Here is a 22671-nt window from a genome sequence, read left to right as displayed (position 1 = left end):
TATACAAATCAGACACATTCCTAGCAGTCTCAGTGCGTTGGCTGACACTCTAACCAGCAGAGGTCAAGCCCTTCACACAGAACGATCTCTCCATTGATCAGTCTGTCACAGGATGAAGTCGGGTTGGGACTGGATTAGGGAAGACTCCAAAAGCAACTGTGTTTACAAGATGTTTATTTATAAATGCAATTTAAATATTAACAAATCTGACACCATTATAAACAAAAAGATAAGGAAAATTATAAAGTTCCTAACATGGAACTATCAACGATTAACTCTAATGAGAAAAAACTCAAACATGAAATTAACAAATGGAATTTCAAAACAAATGTGAATTCCTATCACCGATCAACAAAATAAAAGTGATCTACACCCCAATATAAAGAGTCTTGAATGTATCGTTCAAATAACGATTTAGAGAAGAATGTAATTATGAATGTATCGTTCAAATAATGATTTAGAAAAGAATGTAATTATGAATGTATCATTCAAACAACGATTTAGAAAAGCAGGTAAATTTGAACATATCGTTCTTAAAAGGATATTGAGAAGCAGTGTAAATTACGAACCTATCGATCATTCACATAACGATATAGCAATAGGGATGAATGAATGAAATTACGAACTTATCAATTGTTCACATAACGATATAGCAATAGGAATGAATGAAATTATGAACCTATCGATCGTTCATATAACAATAGGAATGAATGAAATTATGAACCTATCGATCGTTCACATAACGATATAGCAATAGGAATGAATGAAATTATGAACCTATCAATCGTTCACATAATGATATAGCAATAGGAATGAATGAAATTATGAACCTATCGATCGTTCACATAATGATATAGCAATAGGAATGAATGAAATTATGAACCTATCGATCATTCACATAACGATATAGCAATAGGAATGAATGAAATTATGAACCTATTGATCATTCATATGATGATATAGCAATAGGAATGAATGAAATTACGAACTTATCAATCGTTCACATAACGATATAGCAATAGGAATGAGTGAAATTATGAACCTATCGATCGTTCATATAACAATAGGAATGAATGAAATGATGAACCTATCGATCGTTCACATAACGATATAGCAATAGGAATGAATGAAATTATGAACCTATCAATCGTTCACATAATGATATAGCAATAGGAATGAATGAAATTATGAACCCATCTATCGTTCACATAATGATATAGCAATAGGAATGAATGAAATTATGAACCTATTGATCATTCACATAACGATATAGCAATAGGAATGAATGAAATTATGAACCTATTGATCATTCATATGATGATATAGCAATAGGAATAAATTAAATTACAAATCTATCGATCATTCATAAAATGATATAGCAATGAATGAAATTATGAACCTATCGATCGTTCGTATAACGATAGGAATGAATGAAATGAACCTGTCAATCATTCACATAACGATATAGCAATAGGAATGAATGAAATTATGAACCTATCGATCGTTCACATAATGATATAGCAATAGGAATGAATGAAATTATGAACCTATTGATTGTTCATATAACAATAGGAATGAATGAAATTATGAACCTATCGATCGTTCATATAACGATATAGCAATAGGAATAAATGAAATTATGAACCTATCGCATTATGAACCTATCAATAGTTCATATAACGATAGGAATGAATGACATTATGAACCTACAGATCGTTCATATAACAACATAACAATAGGAATGAATGACATTATGAACCTATCGATCGTTCATATAACGACATAACAATAGGAATGAATGAAATTATGAAATGCAATTGTGGAAATAACATGGAACACTATAACTATCGTGGTGCCCATTTGGCGACCAAGATGTTAACTCTGGGTCCATGCGCTCTAGTAAATGGCCAGAGAAGCATCCACGCATGGTCCACTCCTCTCAGTCTGCTGAAGGATCCCTCACATCACAGACCAGATGGTCGCGAAGACCTGGTCCCTCGTATCGAGAAAACCAGTCCACTCTTCCGATCCAACGTCAGCAAAACACAGCGTATACGTCACACGAAACCCCACAGAGTTCTGTGACTCCACATCAACCGATGTATAAGGCATGGCAGGCATGTATAAAGCAGCTCTACAGCTGGTGACTCCACATCAAACCATATACAAGGCTTGGCATTAAGGCAGCTAAAGTGATAACTAAAACCATGTAGTACATATGACATGGTTAAGTACTTCTTCATTGATATATGTAGCGCATGCGTGCACATGAATTCGTTGCCCATTACATTAATCATTTAATGCAAACACCGTGTAATTAAATTCAATTTGTCTGTTCAGTTGCAACAAATAGCTAACTCGAACCAGACTATAGTATTTATAATATAGCGTTGTATAACCTAGGTATTGACTCTCTGTAGAATTTAGAATAAATATATGTTTCCTGCTCGTTAGCTACTGCATTCAGTGAATATGTTTGCAGATATAAGTCTTTTTGAAACATTAATTAAGGTTCTAGAACATCTAAAGTATGAAAACAATTATGTCATATAAACGATTAATAATAAAGAAAATTTCATTACCTCTACAGTTGGAGATTTGCTTCCGTAAAGGGGTAAGCTTCCTGACAAGACTCAACATAATGTGATTTGGTTATAGAGAATTTGCTCTATAAGTACAGTGGCTGTGACAGATATGCATAGCTAGGTACTTAGTTTCCCCGCTGCAGGCAATTTGCTCGTGCAGCATGGTCTGAGTTTCGCTGAGGATTTCGAAATAACTGAGCCGAAAAAATATACCACCCTCGGGTGACGCTGCACGCGGCAATGAAACCCGAGTACATTTTTGACAATGTATACATATTGATATAACTCATACACAATTCCATGACACAGTCATCATTGAGATTTGTGCACTAAGGGGGGCATTCGATGATCAACCTTTTTGCAATGAGGTGGAATCACAAGCTACATACTTTCATCTCACCTGTTCCAGACCGTAAAACGTGGGCTGTGGATGCACTGTCAATCAGTTGGAAGGGGTTGGCGGCATTAGCCTCCCCTTTCAAGATGCTGAGACCAAAAATAATCCAGAAGTTATGGAGTCAGAATGGCAAGATGATTCTGAAAAAACTCTATAAAATGGGACAAGTCCTAGGTCGCCAATCTACTCATTCTAGGGTGATTCTTCCCTGCCTGGACCATCCTCTTTTACATGCTTGGCTCCTATCAGGACAACGTTGTGAGACAAACAATTCACACTTTCTATTGTGGAGATAATCTCAAGAGAGTAAGGCACACCACTATGATGCCTTTTGAGGAAAAGTCATGTGTTTCCAGGGGCTGGTGCCATACCAACATCATCCCTCTGTGGGCCTCAATCCCTCATCTGGCCGACCTTTTTCTCTGGCTCCTTGACGAGAAACAGTTGGCCCCAATCACTATCAAAGGCTACCATTCATGATATTGGTCACATTCCAGCATCATGGCAGACATGATTTAGGGCAGGATATAGACCTATCAGATCTATTAGACATTTTTTGGTCACAATTGACCAAAATCCCTCAATCTGTTTCCAAATAGAACCAATCTTGGGTTTTAACATGGCTTGATTAAAATCCATTCGAAACTCTAGTCCACACTTTGCTAAAGTCACTGTCATACAAGTCATGTTTTCTGATAGCTTAACCCTTTACCTCATGTAAGTGCCTTTTGACCCCTCTACTCCATTCTCATGGAAGTGCTTTTGGACATTTCTTCCCTATTTGCATGGAAGTGCATCTAGAGGCCTCAATCCCATTCTCATGGAAGAGTGTTTGGATGACCACTGTAAATATCAGCCATTTTGAGCTGGTTTTCGTTGTGCCACCTCCAGGGAAAATCCCATATTACATACTACATTCATTGATGTGAGTCACCATTATGTCAGATCACGTGGTCACTGTTTAATCTCTAGTCATAATGTGTTATTTAGAGTGGGTCAGTTTTAATAACTCAGATGAAGGCTCTGATATTGATGCTGGACGTTTTTGTAATTTGTCAAATTGAGATGATTTAGTGATGAAGATCTCGGCAAAGAACTGACAAATTTTGAGCATGAGAAATAGCAGTTACAGTTTATGACATGATTTCACTGGCTTGATGGTGAACAAGTTTTCTCAAGATTTTAAACACATAAAAAATTCTTCCTTGAAAAATAATTATACAGCTTTAATAAGTAGACTTTGTTCTTAAATTTTTCTATACATAATAGATGTGTACCAGAAATGTTAAATGATTAAAATTGTTGTTGAAAGTAACATATGTTACACTTTTGTATCATTTAACAGGCAGTGTATGGAGCCAAATAGGTGTAACAGGTGTTTTATTTATAGTGCACTGCTCTGTGTAACTTTGGTACATGTATATCAACTGTCTACAAAGCCATACACTCTGTGAGGTTAAGCTTGTGCATGCAAGGAAAGCGAGCTGCATGCCCTTTATGTCAACATGAACTCTTCCATTCAGAATGGAGGGCTTGGTGTTTCTCTTGACACAGGCAGGCTTTGTAGCCCAAAATAGATTACTGTCCATCGGTAACTAAAGAGTCCTCATTCGCTCGCTCTCTTCCATGAACAGGTCAAGAACAGCAGCCATGCAAGATCCTGTTTATGTTCTCAAGCAGTACTTGAACCACACAGACACACAATACATGGCATGTTACTTAAAAACCCTCCCAACCACCCTATCATGCAAGCATCCTTGTTAGTATTTTGCTCAACAAAAAACTACAGACACCTGGCAGTGCCAAGGGGAAGTGATGGGAAAGAGTTATTGCACTTTGTCTATTGAAATAGAAAAAAAAACATGATTTTCTTCATTTAGTAGGACTGGATTCATGTCAGGCAGGCTAACGTTCCTAATGTAATGTGATTTATGTCAGTATTCTCAGAAAAACATAATTTACTTAAAAATTTGCTTTCTTCAAATTTGCGAAAATTCTCATCAATTTCTTAAGAAAAACTAAAGTTTAGAAAGTTTAAAATAGATAGACATTCCTTTAATTCATATCTTGTTCAATAGATTTCATTATCAAAGACGGCAATAAGAAAAATTATTAACAAGATTTCAATTTGAGGCAAATAATTTAGATTTTTTTGGATTGGATTTAGTGGCACATAAGCACATGAAATGTTACATCATATCAAGGCAGTTGAAGCACAGTGCCGTGCCCTGGGACATGCAATGGCAACTGATCTGAATTTTTGTTTTGATGATGTTCTTTTGATTTTTCTCACAAGGATGTTTTGAAAGACTCCTACTTATTCTTTCTGTCGTGATGTGTGACAAATTGACAAATCTAACTTAGAATAAGGAAAAGATTATTTGAATTTACTGTACTAATTTTTATTGTTCTATGTAGATAAAGTGTGTGAAGTATTGGCCAGACAAGGAAGAAACACAAAAATATGGCAAAATTACTGTAAAGAATGTCGAGGAAGAGGTCTTTGCTGACTTTGTTGTCAGGACTCTCAAGATGACCATGGTAAGTTCTTGACCTTGATGTGTTATTTTGTCAGCTTGATCTGTTCATGCTAGAATCATTCTTGCACAGAAACTTAGTGGTTGAGGGGATGCATCATTTCAGAAATAGGTCACAGTGTTAACCATGGTTACATTTGTGTTTTAAGCTTGTTTCTCAAGCACTGTTCATGCTAGAATCATTCAGTTTGATGGCTATTATATCTGTTATTCCTATATATTCAAGGAGTCCTCAACTTGTTCCTATTTTTAAAACAAAATCCCTTCTATATTGCTGTGTTTTTCAATTTTCATAACAACAAATGTTGTAATGGACAGTTTAAAAAAAATATATCCTTTAAACTTTATTTTTAGAGTATATATGTAAATATTGTCTCCATACATTGCTTCATGTGTGTAATAGTTTATGAGTAGTGTTTATTTTTTGGGGTATAGCATTGCTTTTGAAATATTTATTTGTTGTTCATCATTTCTTTTAAACAATCACATGAATGTGGATCATTTACATATTATATTGGAAGGTTCATAAAATCATTTACATATTATACTGGAAGGTTCATAAAATCATTTACACATTATACTGGAAGGTTCATAAAATCATTTACTTATTATACTGGAAGGTTCATAAAATCATTTACATATTATACTGGAAGGTTCATAAAATCATTTACATATTATACTGGAAGGTTCATAAAATCATTTACATATTATACTGGAAGGTTCATAAAATCATTTACATATTATACTGGAAGGTTCATAAAATCATTTACACATTATACTGGAAGGTTCATAAAATCATTTACACATTATACTGGAAGGTTCATAAAATCATTTACATATTATACTGGAAGGTTCATAAAATCATTTACTTATTATATGGAAGGTTCATAAAATCGTTTACACATTATACTGGAAGGTTCATAAAATCATTTACATATTATACTGGAAGGTTCATAAAATCATTTACATAGTATACTGGAAGGTTCATAAAATCATTTACACATTATACTGGAAGGTTCATAAAATCATTTACATATTATACTGGAAGGTTCATAAAATCATTTACACATTATACTGGAAGGTTCATAAAATCATTTACACATTATACTGGAAGGTTCATAAAATCATTTACATATTATACAAGAAGGTTCATAAAATCATTTACTTATTATATGGAAGGTTCATAAAATCATTTACATATTATACTGGAAGGTTCATAAAATCATTTACATAGTATACTGGAAGGTTCATAAAATCATTTACACATTATACTGGAAGGTTCATAAAATCATTTACATATTATACTGGAAGGTTCATAAAATCATTTACATATTATACTGGAAGATTCATAAAATAATTAAGCTGATCATGTAATGCATACTCTACTTAATAAATCAAATTTCTGTTTAAGGAAATATTAAAACTTGAAAACAGAAGAAAACACTTTAGTAAATTAGAGCTTCTTTTCCAAAGCTACAAGTCATCTACTGAAGAATCATACTTTTGAAGAAAAAAACATTACTGGCATGTTTAGGGTGTCTTAATCCCATCAACAGAAACAAATGCGAAAGGAAATCAAAACAGGTGACAAGGCATTTTTTGTGATTTTTCTGTTTGATAAGTGCCAGTTATGCATTCTTCAAAAGAATTTGCTTCAAGTGGTATGTATTTCCTAATTCAAAAGTCTTTTCTTCAATTACAGAGTGAAATGTACATTTTTAAGTTTATGTAGTTGCTTTGGAAATTCTATTGGTCAAAATTTTAAGATTAAATTTGCTTGTGTATCATTGTGAATTACGTAAAAGTTGTGATGTGAAAATGTGTTTACTGTATTTATAAGTCTTGTCACCTTTTTGATGTATACTGGCATTAAATTCAGTGCGTAATGAACAATAAAAAGATATGGTATACCTGTGAGGGTGGAGGAGGAAGCCATACATTCTACTTGTATATACAAAATAATTTTCATTTTTGTTGGTTATTTTTGTTTTAGCATCGTCCTTGAGAAGTTTTCAGATAATTCTGCTGTTTCTAGTTCAGTAAAGAGCATTTTAATTATTGATAAGTCTTCCAGCCCTATAAGTGTTAACTTAAAATTGCTTTAAAAAACGCAGATGTATACAGAAAATATAGTTGGCAATAGAATTACTGTCAGATGTTATAAAGTCAGTCATGGCCAAAATGTCATTGATAAACATGTAAACTATCATTCAAGAGATGGATGTTTAGGTCATTTATTATTAAATCTGAGACTTTGCAGTACATGGTGAGATGATGTAGAGAATTTCAGCTGTAAATATTAAAGGCAGGTCTGAGGTTAAAGCAAATGATTAATGTTGTCAGTTGTTTGAGAAAGAGTAATGTATACTATTACAAATAATTTAAGTTTTGGTACAGTATAATGACTCTTCAATTTGCCATAACTAAAACCTTCACCTTTGTGTGATCTTTGACAGTTATACTCCACTCAAATGATTTCTGCTCACAATGTCTAACCAGATTATCCAGGCCACTGAACTTCACAAGTTGGTTGCCATAGCTACTCTAGTCTGATAGGTGCTAAGAGGACTATATTAGAAGAGTGAACTGCATGAATGTTTTGAGGACTCGGCTGTAGTGGCTAATTCAGGTGACCTCTTGGGCCCAAGTTACTGTATATACTCACTTATAGGTTAGGTCCAGCTGCATAGACCCAGATCTGCATTTCATAATGTGCTGGTAGATCTGAGTCTGTATATTTCATGTTAGTAATTAATAGAAGAAACAACATAGACCCTGACCTGCTAGTGCATTGTTTGATGGCAGATTATGATCTTTGTTGTTTTGGGGCTTTTTACAGTTGAACCCAACTTAGAATCAAGTATAAATGGTATGTTTGTTATAGTGATCACACTAAAGCATTGGAGGTACTCACACTAAAGCATTGGAGGTACTCAGATTAAAGCATTGGAGGTACTCAGATTAAAGCATTGGAGGTACTCAGATTAAAGCATTGGAGGTACTCAGATTAAAGAAAATTTGAACAAGGTCAAACAGAATGGTGTCAGCTTTATTGAAGCATGTAAAATTTGAGGAAAGATTGTATTCATAAAAAAATCCCCAGGTAAATGGGCTAAAAGGGTATGCAAAATTTAATCCAGTTTTTTATTATCAATTTACAACTCCGAATGTGCATTTATTTTACTCTGCAATTGATGAATGTAAAGACAATCCATCATTTTATTTTGATGATGCAACATATCTTGCATTCGTGAAAAATTACTGATAAAATTTCCCAGATTTCTTCCTAAAGGATTATATGAAGAGAATCATTTTCCACCAACACATGAAAAACAAATACTTTAAATTGAATAAATTAATAAAGAAGAAACACAATAGCTTTTTGTCTCACCATTTTGAATTTTTTTTTTAATAAATGGCAAGCATTATCAGTATCAACTCAATCTTAGCTCCTTTTTTTGCACAAATGGAACAACAAAACATTTTACATGACAACTTCAGAAATGAAATTTTTCTCTAGTTTTTTTTTTTAAACAGTGTAGATTAATTATAAAGAGCAAAGAATGGCCATTTTATTAACATAGTGATGGTACAGAAGTAGTTTGGTCATCAAAAGATCCACAAGTATTTTCTTGTTTCTTTCTTTCTGAATGAAATGTAAGACAGTCAGTTAATATAGACAGATTTTATATTTTGCTATTCAGGGATGAATGCCTGCTTATCTGTCTTGGTGATGCCGAGATTATTGCATTGTATATTGCAGCATAAAAACTCTCAGATGAAGATAGTACACCATTTCCATTATACCAGTTGGCCTGATCGTGGAGTACCCTCTGACCATGAGTCACTTTTAGACTTTAGAGAAAAGATCCTGTCCACTCAAAGTGATCACATGGGACCAAATGCTATCCACTGTAGGTGAGTATCACTTTCCAGGCCTCAAGGTAATCATGGTTACCTGTGTAGAGTAGTTTTAACAAACTTACCTTGTAACACTTTTTGGTCCAAGATTTGATGCTGGTACTTCTTGCACAGGCAAGATTAAGTGGCTATCTATAAAAAAAATATCTCCACTGAGAGGTCCACTCAGGGCAACTGCATTGCCCCTTTAGAGTCATCAATGTAAATTTTAGAACTTAAAGTCAGAATTTTGAATTTGCTTCAAAGTGAACTTCATAGGATAGAATAGAAATAAGGACATTCAGCCAGTTAAGAATATTTATGTGAGTTGGAACTAAATGTAGGTATCATGCATGGTTTGCTGTTTGCAGGTACAAAAGATAAGAGTTTGAGGTGAAGAGGTCATAGTCTTTTCAGAGCGTTCCAGTAAATGTCTGCACATAGCACTTATGATTCAGATTGTTACATGATAAGTTACACTCAGGATTCTTTGTAGAACCCCCCACCCCCAAAAGACTTTCAGATAGTGAAGACCATGGAGCAACATTATTCTGCAAGTGAAGATGATAACTCCTTAATGCTGGCTTGTTTTATTTTTCTCTCCTCCCTTCACCTAGATACATGATGTACATACATACCATAAAGTATGCTTATTATATTTATTTAATTAAGTGCTGCTGTTGAATATAGCTGTTAAATACATGTTTTCTGTCACAATCCATAACTCTACTGGTCATTGAGCGAAAGAGCCTATGGGATAACTTCTTATCTGTCGTCTGTCATCTGTTGTCTGTCATCTGGCTAATTTTAAAATCTTTTTACAAACAAATATCAAAAGATGTTTAGACACTCAACAGTTAAAAAAAAGAATGGTTTTATCCCAAATTCATGGAAAAAACAAATCTCATGTCCAGTCATTGCTTGTTATAGTCAAGACATCTTGTTTACTTTCTATAATGTTTATAACCTTTTAATCATGTTAAGTTAAACTAAGAATTAGTTGTGTCTCGTATATACTCACTTATAGGTCAAGACTTAGTTGTGTCTCATATATACTCACTTATAGGTCAAGACTTAGTTGTGTCTCCTATATACTCACTTATAGGTCAAGACTTAGTTGTGTCTCATATATACTCACTTATAGGTCAAGAATTAGTTGTGTCTCATATATAATCACTTATAGGTCAAGAATTAGTTGTGTCTCATATACACTCACTTATAGGTCCAGTAAAACTGCAAGCAACATAACCTTTATGGTGGCCTAGTGGTTAGAGCATCCACCTTGGATGCGGGAGGTCGCAGGTTCAAACCCCAACTGAATCACCAAAGACTTATACAAAATGGCACTAACAGCTGCCTCACTAGGTGCTCAGCATTAAGAAGTTAATGTTAGGACTGGTTGGCCTGGAGTCAGGATAATGTGACTGGGTGGGACGTGATGCTACGTGTGTGCGGCATTATGCCCCATTGCTAGACATCACTCTAAACTGCCACACTGCAGACACTGTAGCAATATGATTGAAAAAAAATTAAAGTTAGGTTAAAAATCCAAATAACACACATACACAAGCAACAGAGATCCTGATCTGCCATTGTATAATCCAAAGATGTTTTCATGTTTCTTACTACTCTGTACATTTGTGTTTATAAGTTTGTGGTCCACTCAGATATTGAATCATTTTATCCCAATGTTACTACTACTATATACACCATACTCACTTTTAAATCAAGTCCATCTTAAAACTGCACAGACCCATTTGGTCATTGCATAATACATCAATAGATCTGGGTCTGTGCAGTTTGTTCGGAGTAATCAGTTAAAGAAACAATAGAGACCCTGATCTGTTGGCGCATTATGTGATGGCAGATCAAGGTATATGTTGTTTGCATTTGATTCAACCAGTACATGAGTATATATGTTACTTATTGTTTGACCTAATGATTTTGATGACAATATTTTTTGATGATGACAATCATGGCAGTATGCTATCAATAGATAATAAATTTATATCTCAGCAGGAATTGTGTTATAAAGTGTGACATATGCATATTGTAATTTTCAGTGCTGGAATAGGCCGCACAGGTACCCTGATTGTGCTTGACTACCTTCTGAAGCAAGCAAAGGTAGAAGACTATATTGATGTGTTCAAGTGCATTGTAGAGATGCGTTACCAGAGGACCAACTTCGTACAAACACAGGTGAGATAGAATCTTAAAGGTAAAGTAAAACAAATTACTTTCGTCCACTAAAAAAAAATCTTTTAAATATTACTCTTTATGAGATAACTCTGTTAAGGAGTTAATAGTTACATGTAAAATCATGTCAACTACAACATTTACCTCTAATGCTGCATTCATCTGTATGAGATAACTCTATTAAGGAGTTAATAGTTACATGTAAAATCATGTCAACATTCATCTTTATGAGATAACTTTATTAAGGAGTTAATAGTTACATGTAAAATCATGTCAGCTACAACATTTACCTCAGATGCTGCATTCATCTTTATGAGATAACTATTAAGAAGTTAATAGTTACATGTAAAATCATGTCAACTACAACATTTACCACAGATGCTACATTCATCTATATGAGATAACTCTATTAAGGAGTTAATAGTTACATGTAAAATCATGTCAACTACGACATTTACCACAGATGCTGCATTCATCTGTATGAGATAACTCTATTAAGGAGTTAATAGTTACATGTAAAATCATGTCAACATTCATCTTTATGAGATAACTCTATTAAGAAGTTAATAGTTACATGTAAAATCATGTCAACTACAACATTTACCACAGATGCTGCATTCATCTTTATGAGATAACTCTATTAAGAAGTTAATAGTTACATGTAAAATCACGTCAACTACAACATTTACCACAGATGCTACATTCATCTTTATGAGATAACTCTATTAAGGAGTTAATAGTTACATGTAAAATCATGTCAACTACAACATTTACCACAGATGCTACATTCATCTTTATGAGATAACTCTATTAAGGAGTAATAGTTACATGTAAAATCATGTCAACTACAACATTTACCACAGATGCTACATTCATCTTTATGAGATAACTCTATTAAGAAGTTAATAGTTACATGTAAAATCATGTCAGCTACAACATTTACCACAGATGCTACATTCATCTTTATGAGATAACTCTATTAAGGAGTAATAGTTGCATGTAAAATCATGTCAACTACAACATTTACCACAGATGCTGCATTCATCTTTATGAGATAACTCTATTAAGGAGTTAATAGTTACATGTAAAATCATGTCAACTACAACATTTACCTCAGATGCTGCATTCATCTTTATGAGATAACTCTATTAAGAAGTTAATAGTTACATGTAAAATCACGTCAACTACAACATTTACCACAGATGCTACATTCATCTTTATGAGATAACTCTATTAAGGAGTAATAGTTACATGTAAAATCATGTCAACTACAACATTTACCACAGATGCTACATTCATCTTTATGAGATAACTCTATTAAGAAGTTAATAGTTACATGTAAATTCATGTCAGCTACAACATTTACCACAGATGCTACATTCATCTTTGTGAGATAACTCTATTAAGGAGTAATAGTTGCATGTAAAATCATGTCAACTACAACATTTACCACAGATGCTGCATTCATCTTTATGAGATAACTCTATTAAGGAGTTAATAGTTACATGTAAAATCATGTCAACATTCATCTGTTTGAGATAACTGTATTAAGGAGTCAATAGTTACATGTAAAATCATGTCAACTACAACATTTACCTCAGATGCTGCATTCATCTGTATGAGATAACTCTATTAAGGAGTTAATAGTTACATGTAAAATCATGTCAACATTCATCTGTTTGAGATAACTGTATTAAGGAGTCAATAGTTACATGTAAAATCATGTCAACTACAACATTTACCTCAGATGCTGCATTCATCTTTATGAGATAACTCTATTAAGAAGTTAATTGTTACATGTAAAATCATGTCAACTACAACATTTACCACAGATGCTACATTCATCTTTATGAGATAACTCTATTAAGGAGTAATAGTTACATGTAAAATCATGTCAACTACAACATTTACCACAGATGCTACATTCATCTTTATGAGATAACTCTATTAAGAAGTTAATAGTTACATGTAAATTCATGTCAGCTACAACATTTACCACAGATGCTACATTCATCTTTATGAGATAACTCTATTAAGGAGTAATAGTTGCATGTAAAATCATGTCAACTACAACATTTACCACAGATGCTGCATTCATCTTTATGAGATAACTCTATTAAGGAGTCAATAGTTACATGTAAAATCATGTCAACTACAACATTTACCTCAGATGCTGCATTCATCTGTATGAGATAACTCTATTAAGGAGTTAATAGTTACATGTAAAATCATGTCAACTATTACCACAGATGCTACATTCATCTTTATGAGATAACTCTATTAAGGAGTTAATAGTTACATGTAAAATCATGTCACCTACAACATTTACCACAGATGCTGCATTCATCTTTATGAGATAACTCTATTAAGGAGTTAATAGTTACATGTAAAATCATGTCAACTACAATATTTACCTCAGATGCTGCATTCATCTTTATGAGATAACTCTATTAAGGAGTTAATAGTTACATGTAAAATCATGTCAACATTCATATGTATGAGATAACTCTGTTAAGGAGTTAATAGTTACATGTAAAATCATGTCAACTACAACATTTACCTCAGATGCTACATTCATTCTTTCTGTTAAGTCTTAATAATATGGCATGAAGTCAAGATTTGTTCTTGTATACATTAAAGTGTGGGTTGGGAAATTGAGAAAACTAATCTTCCCCACATGTGCTGAAAGGATATGAGGCCCAATCCTTGGGAACTGTTATGCCAGGGGATTGGCTGTCTCGAAACATTATTCTTAATACATCTGATTAGATCTTCACATCCAGCCCAAGATAGGGAAGAACGTTTTTCATCCATTGCAGAATTTGCTCAAAATAGATGCAAGGTACCACAGAAAGAAGAGGTGCAGATAAAATGAAATTTTAATAGATGTGCCAACCAGTCATTAATTTTCAGAATTGCTCCATAATTCTGTTTATAAAATGGAAAAAAATTCCATCACAAATCTATTCATATTGCATAAGTTACACTTGACTGTTTTTCCTTCGAAAGTTTCCCAATCACATTAATGTTAGGGAAATAAGCCTGCTACCCACTGAATCAAGCACTTCTTAAAAGATGAACTTTGTCTTTTCTGACTATATCATATAAACAAAAGGTTAAATCTGTATGTGATTACTTCCCCTTGCTGCTACCAGGTGTTGTTGTAGTTGTTGTTGTAGGGTATAATGCCATTTTTCAGCACACGATAGGCTATACATGGCCGCAAGTATTAATGTTGGGGGAAGAACCGGGAAAATGCCAGAAAGAACCACTGACCCACGAGAAGCTACTGGCAATCTTTCTCACATACCCACATTGGCTGAATCTGAGATGGAACTCGCGCAGACAGAGGTGAGATGGCAATGATCCGTAACAGAGAGCGCTTTAGACCATTTGGCCACTCGGAGCCTGCTACCAGGTGTTCTTATAGTCTCATCCCAGCAACTTTAATTGTCTTGTTCCAAAGTCAAGGTGTCCGGTGAGAGTACATGTACCTAATTGAAATTGTCCTTGTATATCAGAGCAGTCTGAAGATGATGCCTACATTTCAGACAGTATATTAGGAAAAGGATCAAGTTAGATTTTAAGGATATTGGTATAGCCATATAAGCTAGGTCACTTCAGAACATAAATGAAAGACATAATGCACAGATATATTTTCATTTATGGAACTAACTTTACAAAGTAATATGAATTTACATATATTTAGCAATTACCAAAACTGATTCTAACATCTGTAAGACAACAGTCGACAAATGTTCTGGATTTCTGCTTTATACATACAGAAATATCTCATTCTACTTACTTAGGGATAACATCAATGAGAGTGTTTATTGCTTATCAGAGAACATATTTGTTTTCATCTGCCAGTGGGTGTGGGTGTCTGATTTTGATTTTTAACGTAGCTTGAACAATTTTCCAGTCATATCACTATGATGTCTGCAGTGTGGCCATTTAAAGTGATGTCTAGCACTGGGTCATCATGCTGCAGACATTTAGCATGATGCCCCATCCAGTCACATTATCCTGACACCAGGCCAACCAGTCCTAACACTAACCTCTTAATGCAGCTGTTAGCACCATTTTTAGAAGTCTTTGGTATGACTCGGCCAAGGTTCGAACCCATGACCTCCCGCATCTGGGGCGGACGCTCTAACCACTAGGCCACCGGAGCGGTTTCAGCTTTCAGTCAGTTGGTCACATATGGTGATCAGCTCACAACATGGCTATGCAAGTGTGCATAAAGGAACCTTTTGTTTTGGGATATTTTTATGTTTTATAAATAATGGAGTGCATGATAGTTGGAACAATCATCCACTGTGGAATTAATTGTGATTATTGGCAGTTAGGTGGGTAAATTAATAAATTATTCAAATCTATTAATAGACTTAATTCAACAATAGCATTATTTGGTACCTGGGTGTGTATACTAGTTGATTGAGCAAGTTTTGATTGTCTGTTGTTTTACTAGAAGAGATCAACAACTGTATATGATGCATTGATGACAAAGACAAAACATAATTATTATCTTTATTGTTGATGGTTTTTAAATGAAAATGAGGTGATTATTATCAGCTTTTTTTTTCATAAATAGGTATGGTCTTTCAAAAATTAGAAGCTAATAATAAAGCCTAGTGATGTTGTGTTGACAGATATGAGGTGAACATTCACAAATGGAAACTTCTGACATCTCTATTCATTTTATGAATGCTGATCTTATTTCTTGCAGAATATGGTACATCATATCAGGTTAGCAAATGCAGCTCGCTTTCATTGTGTAAAATAATTCTGAAGCAAAACAAATATCAGTCAGGATAAATTGGTGAAGAGGTAATTTAAATTTGGGACTTATGTCATAGCATTGTAGCTGGGTTTCCCCGTAGATGTGAACAGGAAATTATTGATGCAGGCATTTGTAGGCATTTTAAAATGAATGAGATATGGGGTACCTGATTCATTAGTTCATTTCTGATACAAAGTGTAGCTATTGTCACATATCAAATTACAAACGTATTCAGAAGAGCAGTTCAAGACCAAAGTAAGTAAAAGTACTGTATATACTTGCTTATAAATAAAGTCCGACTGCAAACTGCACAGTCTCAGATCTGCCATTGCATAATGCACAGTGATATCTAGGTCAATGAAGTTTCTTAAGAGTAATCAGTAGAACACATCATAGACCCTGATCTGTTGGTACATTATGCAAGGACAGATCAGGTCTTTATTATTTATTGTTTGATTCAACTTATAATCAAGTATGTATATTGTAATGGAAGCATTTAAAAAACTTGATATGTTCCACAATGATTGTGATTGATGCATTGTAGTCTATCTGATTTTAAGATGGCCTATATCCCAAATCTTTATACAAAAAAGTTATTTCTGCATTACAGATACAGTATGAATACATCCATGAGATCTTGGCAGTGGCTTTTCATACCCAAGAGGGAGAGGTTGAAAGCAGACAGTTAGACCAATATCACATGCACCTTCAGAGCAATTTTAGACTGGAAAAGCAGTTTCAGGTATAATATACTGTATTTACTTAGGACTGTTTAGTGAAATATACATGGAAGGCACATTTAATGTGAACTAGTAACTAATAGATGCAATTTTGAATTTTGTATAATTTTTATATGAATTCATTGAATAGTCCAAGTTATGTAGCTTATGTTTTTTTAATGGTACCTTCCCAAGGTAATGTGTGTTTAAATGGAACAGCTGTTATGTGTCAAGAGAACACAACTACAGACACCATAGACCCAGAGTAAGCATTGTATAATGTGCCAGCAGATAAGGATCTATACTGTCTGCTTGAAATATCAGTTGCATGAATAGAGTAGACCTTGATTTTCCAGTACATTAGGCTATTTCAAATCTGGCCTGGAGGCATAAAACTCAGTACATCATTGTGAGATTGAGTTTCCGTAGATAGCCATTCAGAAATGACCTTTGAATTGGAACATCATTTGTCATTGGTTGAAACAAAATCTAAGCTAAAGAGTTTTGTGATTTCCAGGCAGTTATCTCCCCAATTATATGGGACAGTCTGGCTTTGAGAATCTATCATAAATCATGATCATTATAAACATAAGAGAAATCTAACATATAATTGTCCTCCATTAATTTCTTTCATAAAAATGATAATGGAGTAAACAGAAATATATATTACTCTGAGACTTCCCTAAACCAAATATTTTTAGATTGAGATTTTGGCCAGTTTCTGGGGTAGCCAGTAAGAGAGCAGTATAGACCTAAATCTGCAGGTGCATCTAATTCAGTTCCTGTAGACCTCAGTGGTAATGTTTTGCAAAATTACTTCCATGGTAAGACTGGCAAATCAGACTCAATCTTATGTGTGATTTGTCCAGTGATGTTGCATCTGAATGGCACAGCCTGTTACAAGTCTAAAATTTTAGTTTTTATCTGATTTTCAGTAAACTTGGTAATTAGACTTAAATCTTCATGTCAAGTCTGCTTGCTCCTAAATGAAAATGGTAATAATCTGACACCCAATAGGGTCGTCACAGCAGCTATCTTGAATATCTTGGTATTGCTACTTCATCTGAATAGAAAGCCATAGCAGCATGGGATTTTCACTTAAAGGCTTCTCATGATGTCTAGTTGGTCCTAAATGAAAATGTTGCTGATCTGACATCCAGTGGACTGCCAGATGGCCATCCTCAGAATATTTTTACAACTCCTGCATGGATGATCATTTTGAGATAGTGTTTTGACTAAATGATTTCAGTTGTATCCTAGATAAAAATGATGCAGATCTTACATGCATTATGGCCTGCACAACTACCATCTTGAAAATTCTGGTATCACTACTTCTCCAGAGTGGATGGTCTTCTTGAAACTGGGTTTTCATCCAAAAAGACATCAGAAAATCAACTTGGTCCTAAATGACAATAGTAACATTTTTATTATGTTATGGCCACTACATTGGTCAATTATATAAACTTGTTGTCAGTATGTTATGGCCACTACATTGGTCAGTTATATCAATCAAGAGTATCAGAGATGGTTTCAGTGCTCAGCAGTTAAAGAGAGGAAAGGTTATTATCTTGAATTGCAGGAAATTCTTTTTGGTAAGTAGAGCACCAATTCCATTAATGGACTGTCAGTTTTGTTGAGGTATACTGTGCATTATGTTATAGTATTTCATATTCAATGTCATTGCTAACATTTTTTTTTTTAAATTTGTCTTTTGTTCCTTTAGATTTTGATTTTAAAAAATGCTGCATTATGTTATTCTCCTTAAATCTTTCCCAGTTTCATTACCAAGAGTAGAGAAACCCATGGCCTAAACAGATAAAGCCCCCTGTAAATTATCATTTCAGTGAAAGCCATGTGATTTGGTAGACCACAGTTAAATCTTTGTTGGCTAATTTCATTAAGTTCTTGGATGACTTTGATTATGTACGAGAGATGGTGCATGTTAATAATGACTATAGTTTACGTAGAGGTTGTGTTCTTATGATAATGCATTAGCCTGTTTTGTGAAGTGGTCAGCTGTTGAGTTACGTAAGCTAGATGAGTGATGTCAGGCTGACTTGGATCTTTTGTCTCAGGGCTGTTCCAGTAAAACATATATCCCCCCCCCATGGATGGCACTTAAAAAAATCTTCTGTAGGAGGTTGTGTTTCAAACTATTTTGATTCTGACAGTGGAAGGTTGGTTAGGAAAATCACTTCTATTGTGGGTTGTGTTAACCAAATGAGAAATTGCTGGTGGGATTGTCAGAAAATAAAATGAATATATATTTAAAATCACGTCATGTGAATAAAACAGTTTCGGAAAATGATGCAAGTACACGAAAGTGCATGTAATTTGTAAGAATTCTCGTACTTTTAAAGCAGTGATACGCGTTCTGCAAATTACTTAACGTCGCGGATATAAAACGTACTTTGCGCAGTTTGCAGTTTTTCTGAAACTTTTAACTTTAAAAGTGCATTTCGTGATGGAATTCATGCATTCTTATACTTTGTTACAAATATTTATTAAGATGTATATCTCCAGATATCGGTGAATATTAAATAGCTTGAATAAGTTATAACAGTTCTAGTTGGAACAATGTACATTGTTAGAGAAACTCTAAGTGAGCTCAGATGTTAACTTTTTGGCAGCATGTGATGCAGGATTGCTTAAGACTTCTCCATCTCACATATTCACCATGAAAAATCCATTTGTTCAAACTGATGATGACTTTTTGGTAAGAAAGGCATAATTGATGAGATTCAAAGGTCTACAAAAATTACTAGAGTCAAAATTTATAAACCCATACAGCTTTGGCAAAAATGATAGACTAGTACCTTTTCTGTTGTTGCCACAGTTGATTATTTGGTTGATTTAGTTTGGTTTGATTTGTTTTGGGTTGGGTTTTTTTAAACAATATATTAGATGGAGGAAGAACCCCGAAAGACAACCAACCCAAATTGGTTGATCTGTGACAAAAACTCACTCTGAGAGATGTGCACATGATGTAAAACCGTGCACTTTAGTACACTTGGGCACATGGAGCTTCAGTTGATTTGACGTTTATCTCCAACAGCCAAAGACATTTAGACATGAGATCTTGGGTTTCAGTACATTATTATGGCCTTTACACCATTTTCAGATGAAGAGAATCTTTATATGGCAACCAGTTTTAATGTTGAAGAAAATCCAAGTACTTTTGAGACACCGAACACTACTTATGTAGAACTACTGTCCTTCCACACGTAACTGACAACATTCTCATTTACACATTGGAGGCAAGTAATCACAAGACAAGCATCTTGTACCACTGCCATGAAAGCCCCTCATGCCATAGGTATAAGTCTCATATGAAAGACTAGAAGTGGAAGATAGAACCTGTGACAACTGGATTGAAAGTGCAGAGTGTTAATGCTAGGCCATCAGTGATGATGATGATGCTGTTGACAATACAGTTAACTGCAATGACATTGATTTTAGAAGTACATGTACACTGGAAAAAAAAATTCATGACTTTCATCCATTATTAAAAATCTAATTAATGATATAAAAATGTTTGACTTGCTATTTTTCTTTTGTTTTTTAAACTTTATATTAGTCTTGAAACAAGCATAAAAATAAGTCATCGGTAACTGAAATATGTTCTTACAAGAAATGACATAGTGTAAAAGTAGGCAGAAATAATGCAACATCACTTCCACATGCATTATTGTTTTTTTTCTTTCTGACAAATTACGTATTATAAGTTTACCAAAATATTTATTGAAAAGTCATGTATTCTAAGTTTACCAAAACATTTATTGAAAAAAATAATAACAAGGAATCATAGCATCTGACCACACATTTAAAGCAATACAAGATTTAACTATTATTCTAATCAAAAGCAGCATGCCCGAGAACAATGAAAAATAGCAAAACATAGTGATCAATTTAGTAAACACACAGTTTAGTAAGGATTCAAATTCATGATTTCTATATTAGAATAGAAATCCCTATTATAAAATCTGTATTCATGGACGTTACATTAGTAGGTTTTAAGGGACTGATCAATGACATAATAATAATAATAATAATAATAATAATGAGGACTTTGTATAGCACCTAATCTTTAAAAGCTCTTAGCACTTTACAACATTAGACAGCACCTATAACATAAAAAACATATATAATGATATGATTACAAAAACAAACACAATGAAATTAGAAAACATAAAAAACATGCTGAGAATATTTAAGGTAGGAAACATTATTGTCTTTAAGTTTGTTCTTGCAGTTGAAATAAGTGAGTTCTGAGATCACTCTTGAATGCTATCACTGTGTCTTTGTGTCTAAGTTCAGTGGGCAATTCATTCCACGTTGCTCAGCCCTGGTATGCAAAAGAATGCTGTCCATATGACTGTTTTTTTAGTGGGAATAATGAGTATATGATTGTCGGAAGAGGAGCATAAGTATCTTGCTGTTGTGTACGCATGGGTGAGGTCAGATAGGTATGTTGGACTAGAGTCCGTCAATGAAACTTAGCACAGAGAACAAGTTTTGTGATTCTGGATCGAATGGATAGCCAATGTAGGGTACAGAGCAGCAGGGAGGTGTACTCTGATTGTGGTACTCAAAGTATGATCTGAGCAGCTATGTTTTGAAGTTTCTGGAGTAGATATTGAGATGAACCAGACACAATTGAGTTACATTAGTCTAGTCTTGAAAGTACTAATGAACACACAAGTGTTTTAGTGGCATCAACTGAAAGATATTTGCGAATGGAGCTGATGCGTCTCAGCTCAAGATATGCAGCCTTGCATATGTTCATGACATGTTGGTGCAATGTGAGAGTACTGTCCAGATTAACACCTAGGTTTCATACTGATTGTGTGAATTTAATGTTGGTGTTGCTGATATATATTGTTTGAGGTAATTGATGTGAATGAGAAAGTCTTTGTGTTGTGATCAGAATGGCATCAGTTTTATCATCATTCATCTGCAGCTTGTTACATGACATCCATGATTTCACATCAGAAATGCACCTCTCTATACCTTGGATGGTAGCATGAACTTCAGTTGGGTGGCTAGATTTGTATATTTGGGTGTCATAAGCGTACAATTGGTGAGACACTGGATCAATGATCTATGACATTTGAGAGTGGCTGAGTGTTTAGAATGAAGAGAACAGGTCCAAGAACAGACCCCTGTGGAACACCACAACATAGATCAACTGGGCTGGAGTGTATTCCATTTGCAGACACAATTTGTGTCCCATTGACCAAGTAGGACTTGAACCATAGTAAGGCTGTATCATGAATGCCAAATACATGCTGGAGACAGTGAAGTAATATAGCATGGTCTATTGTGTCAAATGCTGCAGACAAATCAAGGAGGGTGAGGACTGTAATCTTTCCGCTATCCAAAGCAGAGAGAATGTCATTAACTACTTTTAGAAGAGTAGCTTCAGTACTATGGCAAGGGCGATATGCAGATTGTACATTGCTAAGAAGAGTAGTTTCAGTACTGTGGCAAGGGCGATATGTACATTGCTAAAAAGACTGTTTGAATTCAGATGAGATACAAGCTTGGATAGAAC

At 34.2% G+C, this 22671-nt stretch overlaps 1 protein-coding gene across 2 annotated transcripts in view; it reads left to right on the top strand.

Annotated features, from left to right (window-relative positions):
* Nucleotides 1-22671, top strand: part of LOC149806343 (uncharacterized) — a 204096-nt gene that overhangs the window by 132390 nt on the left and 49035 nt on the right. For both annotated transcript variants that reach the window (XM_089951805.1, XM_089951815.1), the window contains 4 exons: nt 5401-5523; nt 9283-9437; nt 11483-11618; nt 17009-17140. In XM_089951805.1, coding sequence (XP_089807931.1) covers nt 5401-5523; nt 9283-9437; nt 11483-11618; nt 17009-17140 — 546 coding nt within the window. The remainder of the gene's footprint in view (nt 1-5400; nt 5524-9282; nt 9438-11482; nt 11619-17008; nt 17141-22671) is intronic.

This window comes from Sinohyriopsis cumingii, chromosome 1, assembly GCF_028554795.1.
Source record: "Sinohyriopsis cumingii isolate HCF-2022 chromosome 1, ASM2855479v2, whole genome shotgun sequence".
NCBI lineage: Eukaryota > Metazoa > Mollusca > Bivalvia > Unionida > Unionidae > Sinohyriopsis > Sinohyriopsis cumingii.
This window is presented reverse-complemented; position numbering and strand designations above follow the sequence as displayed.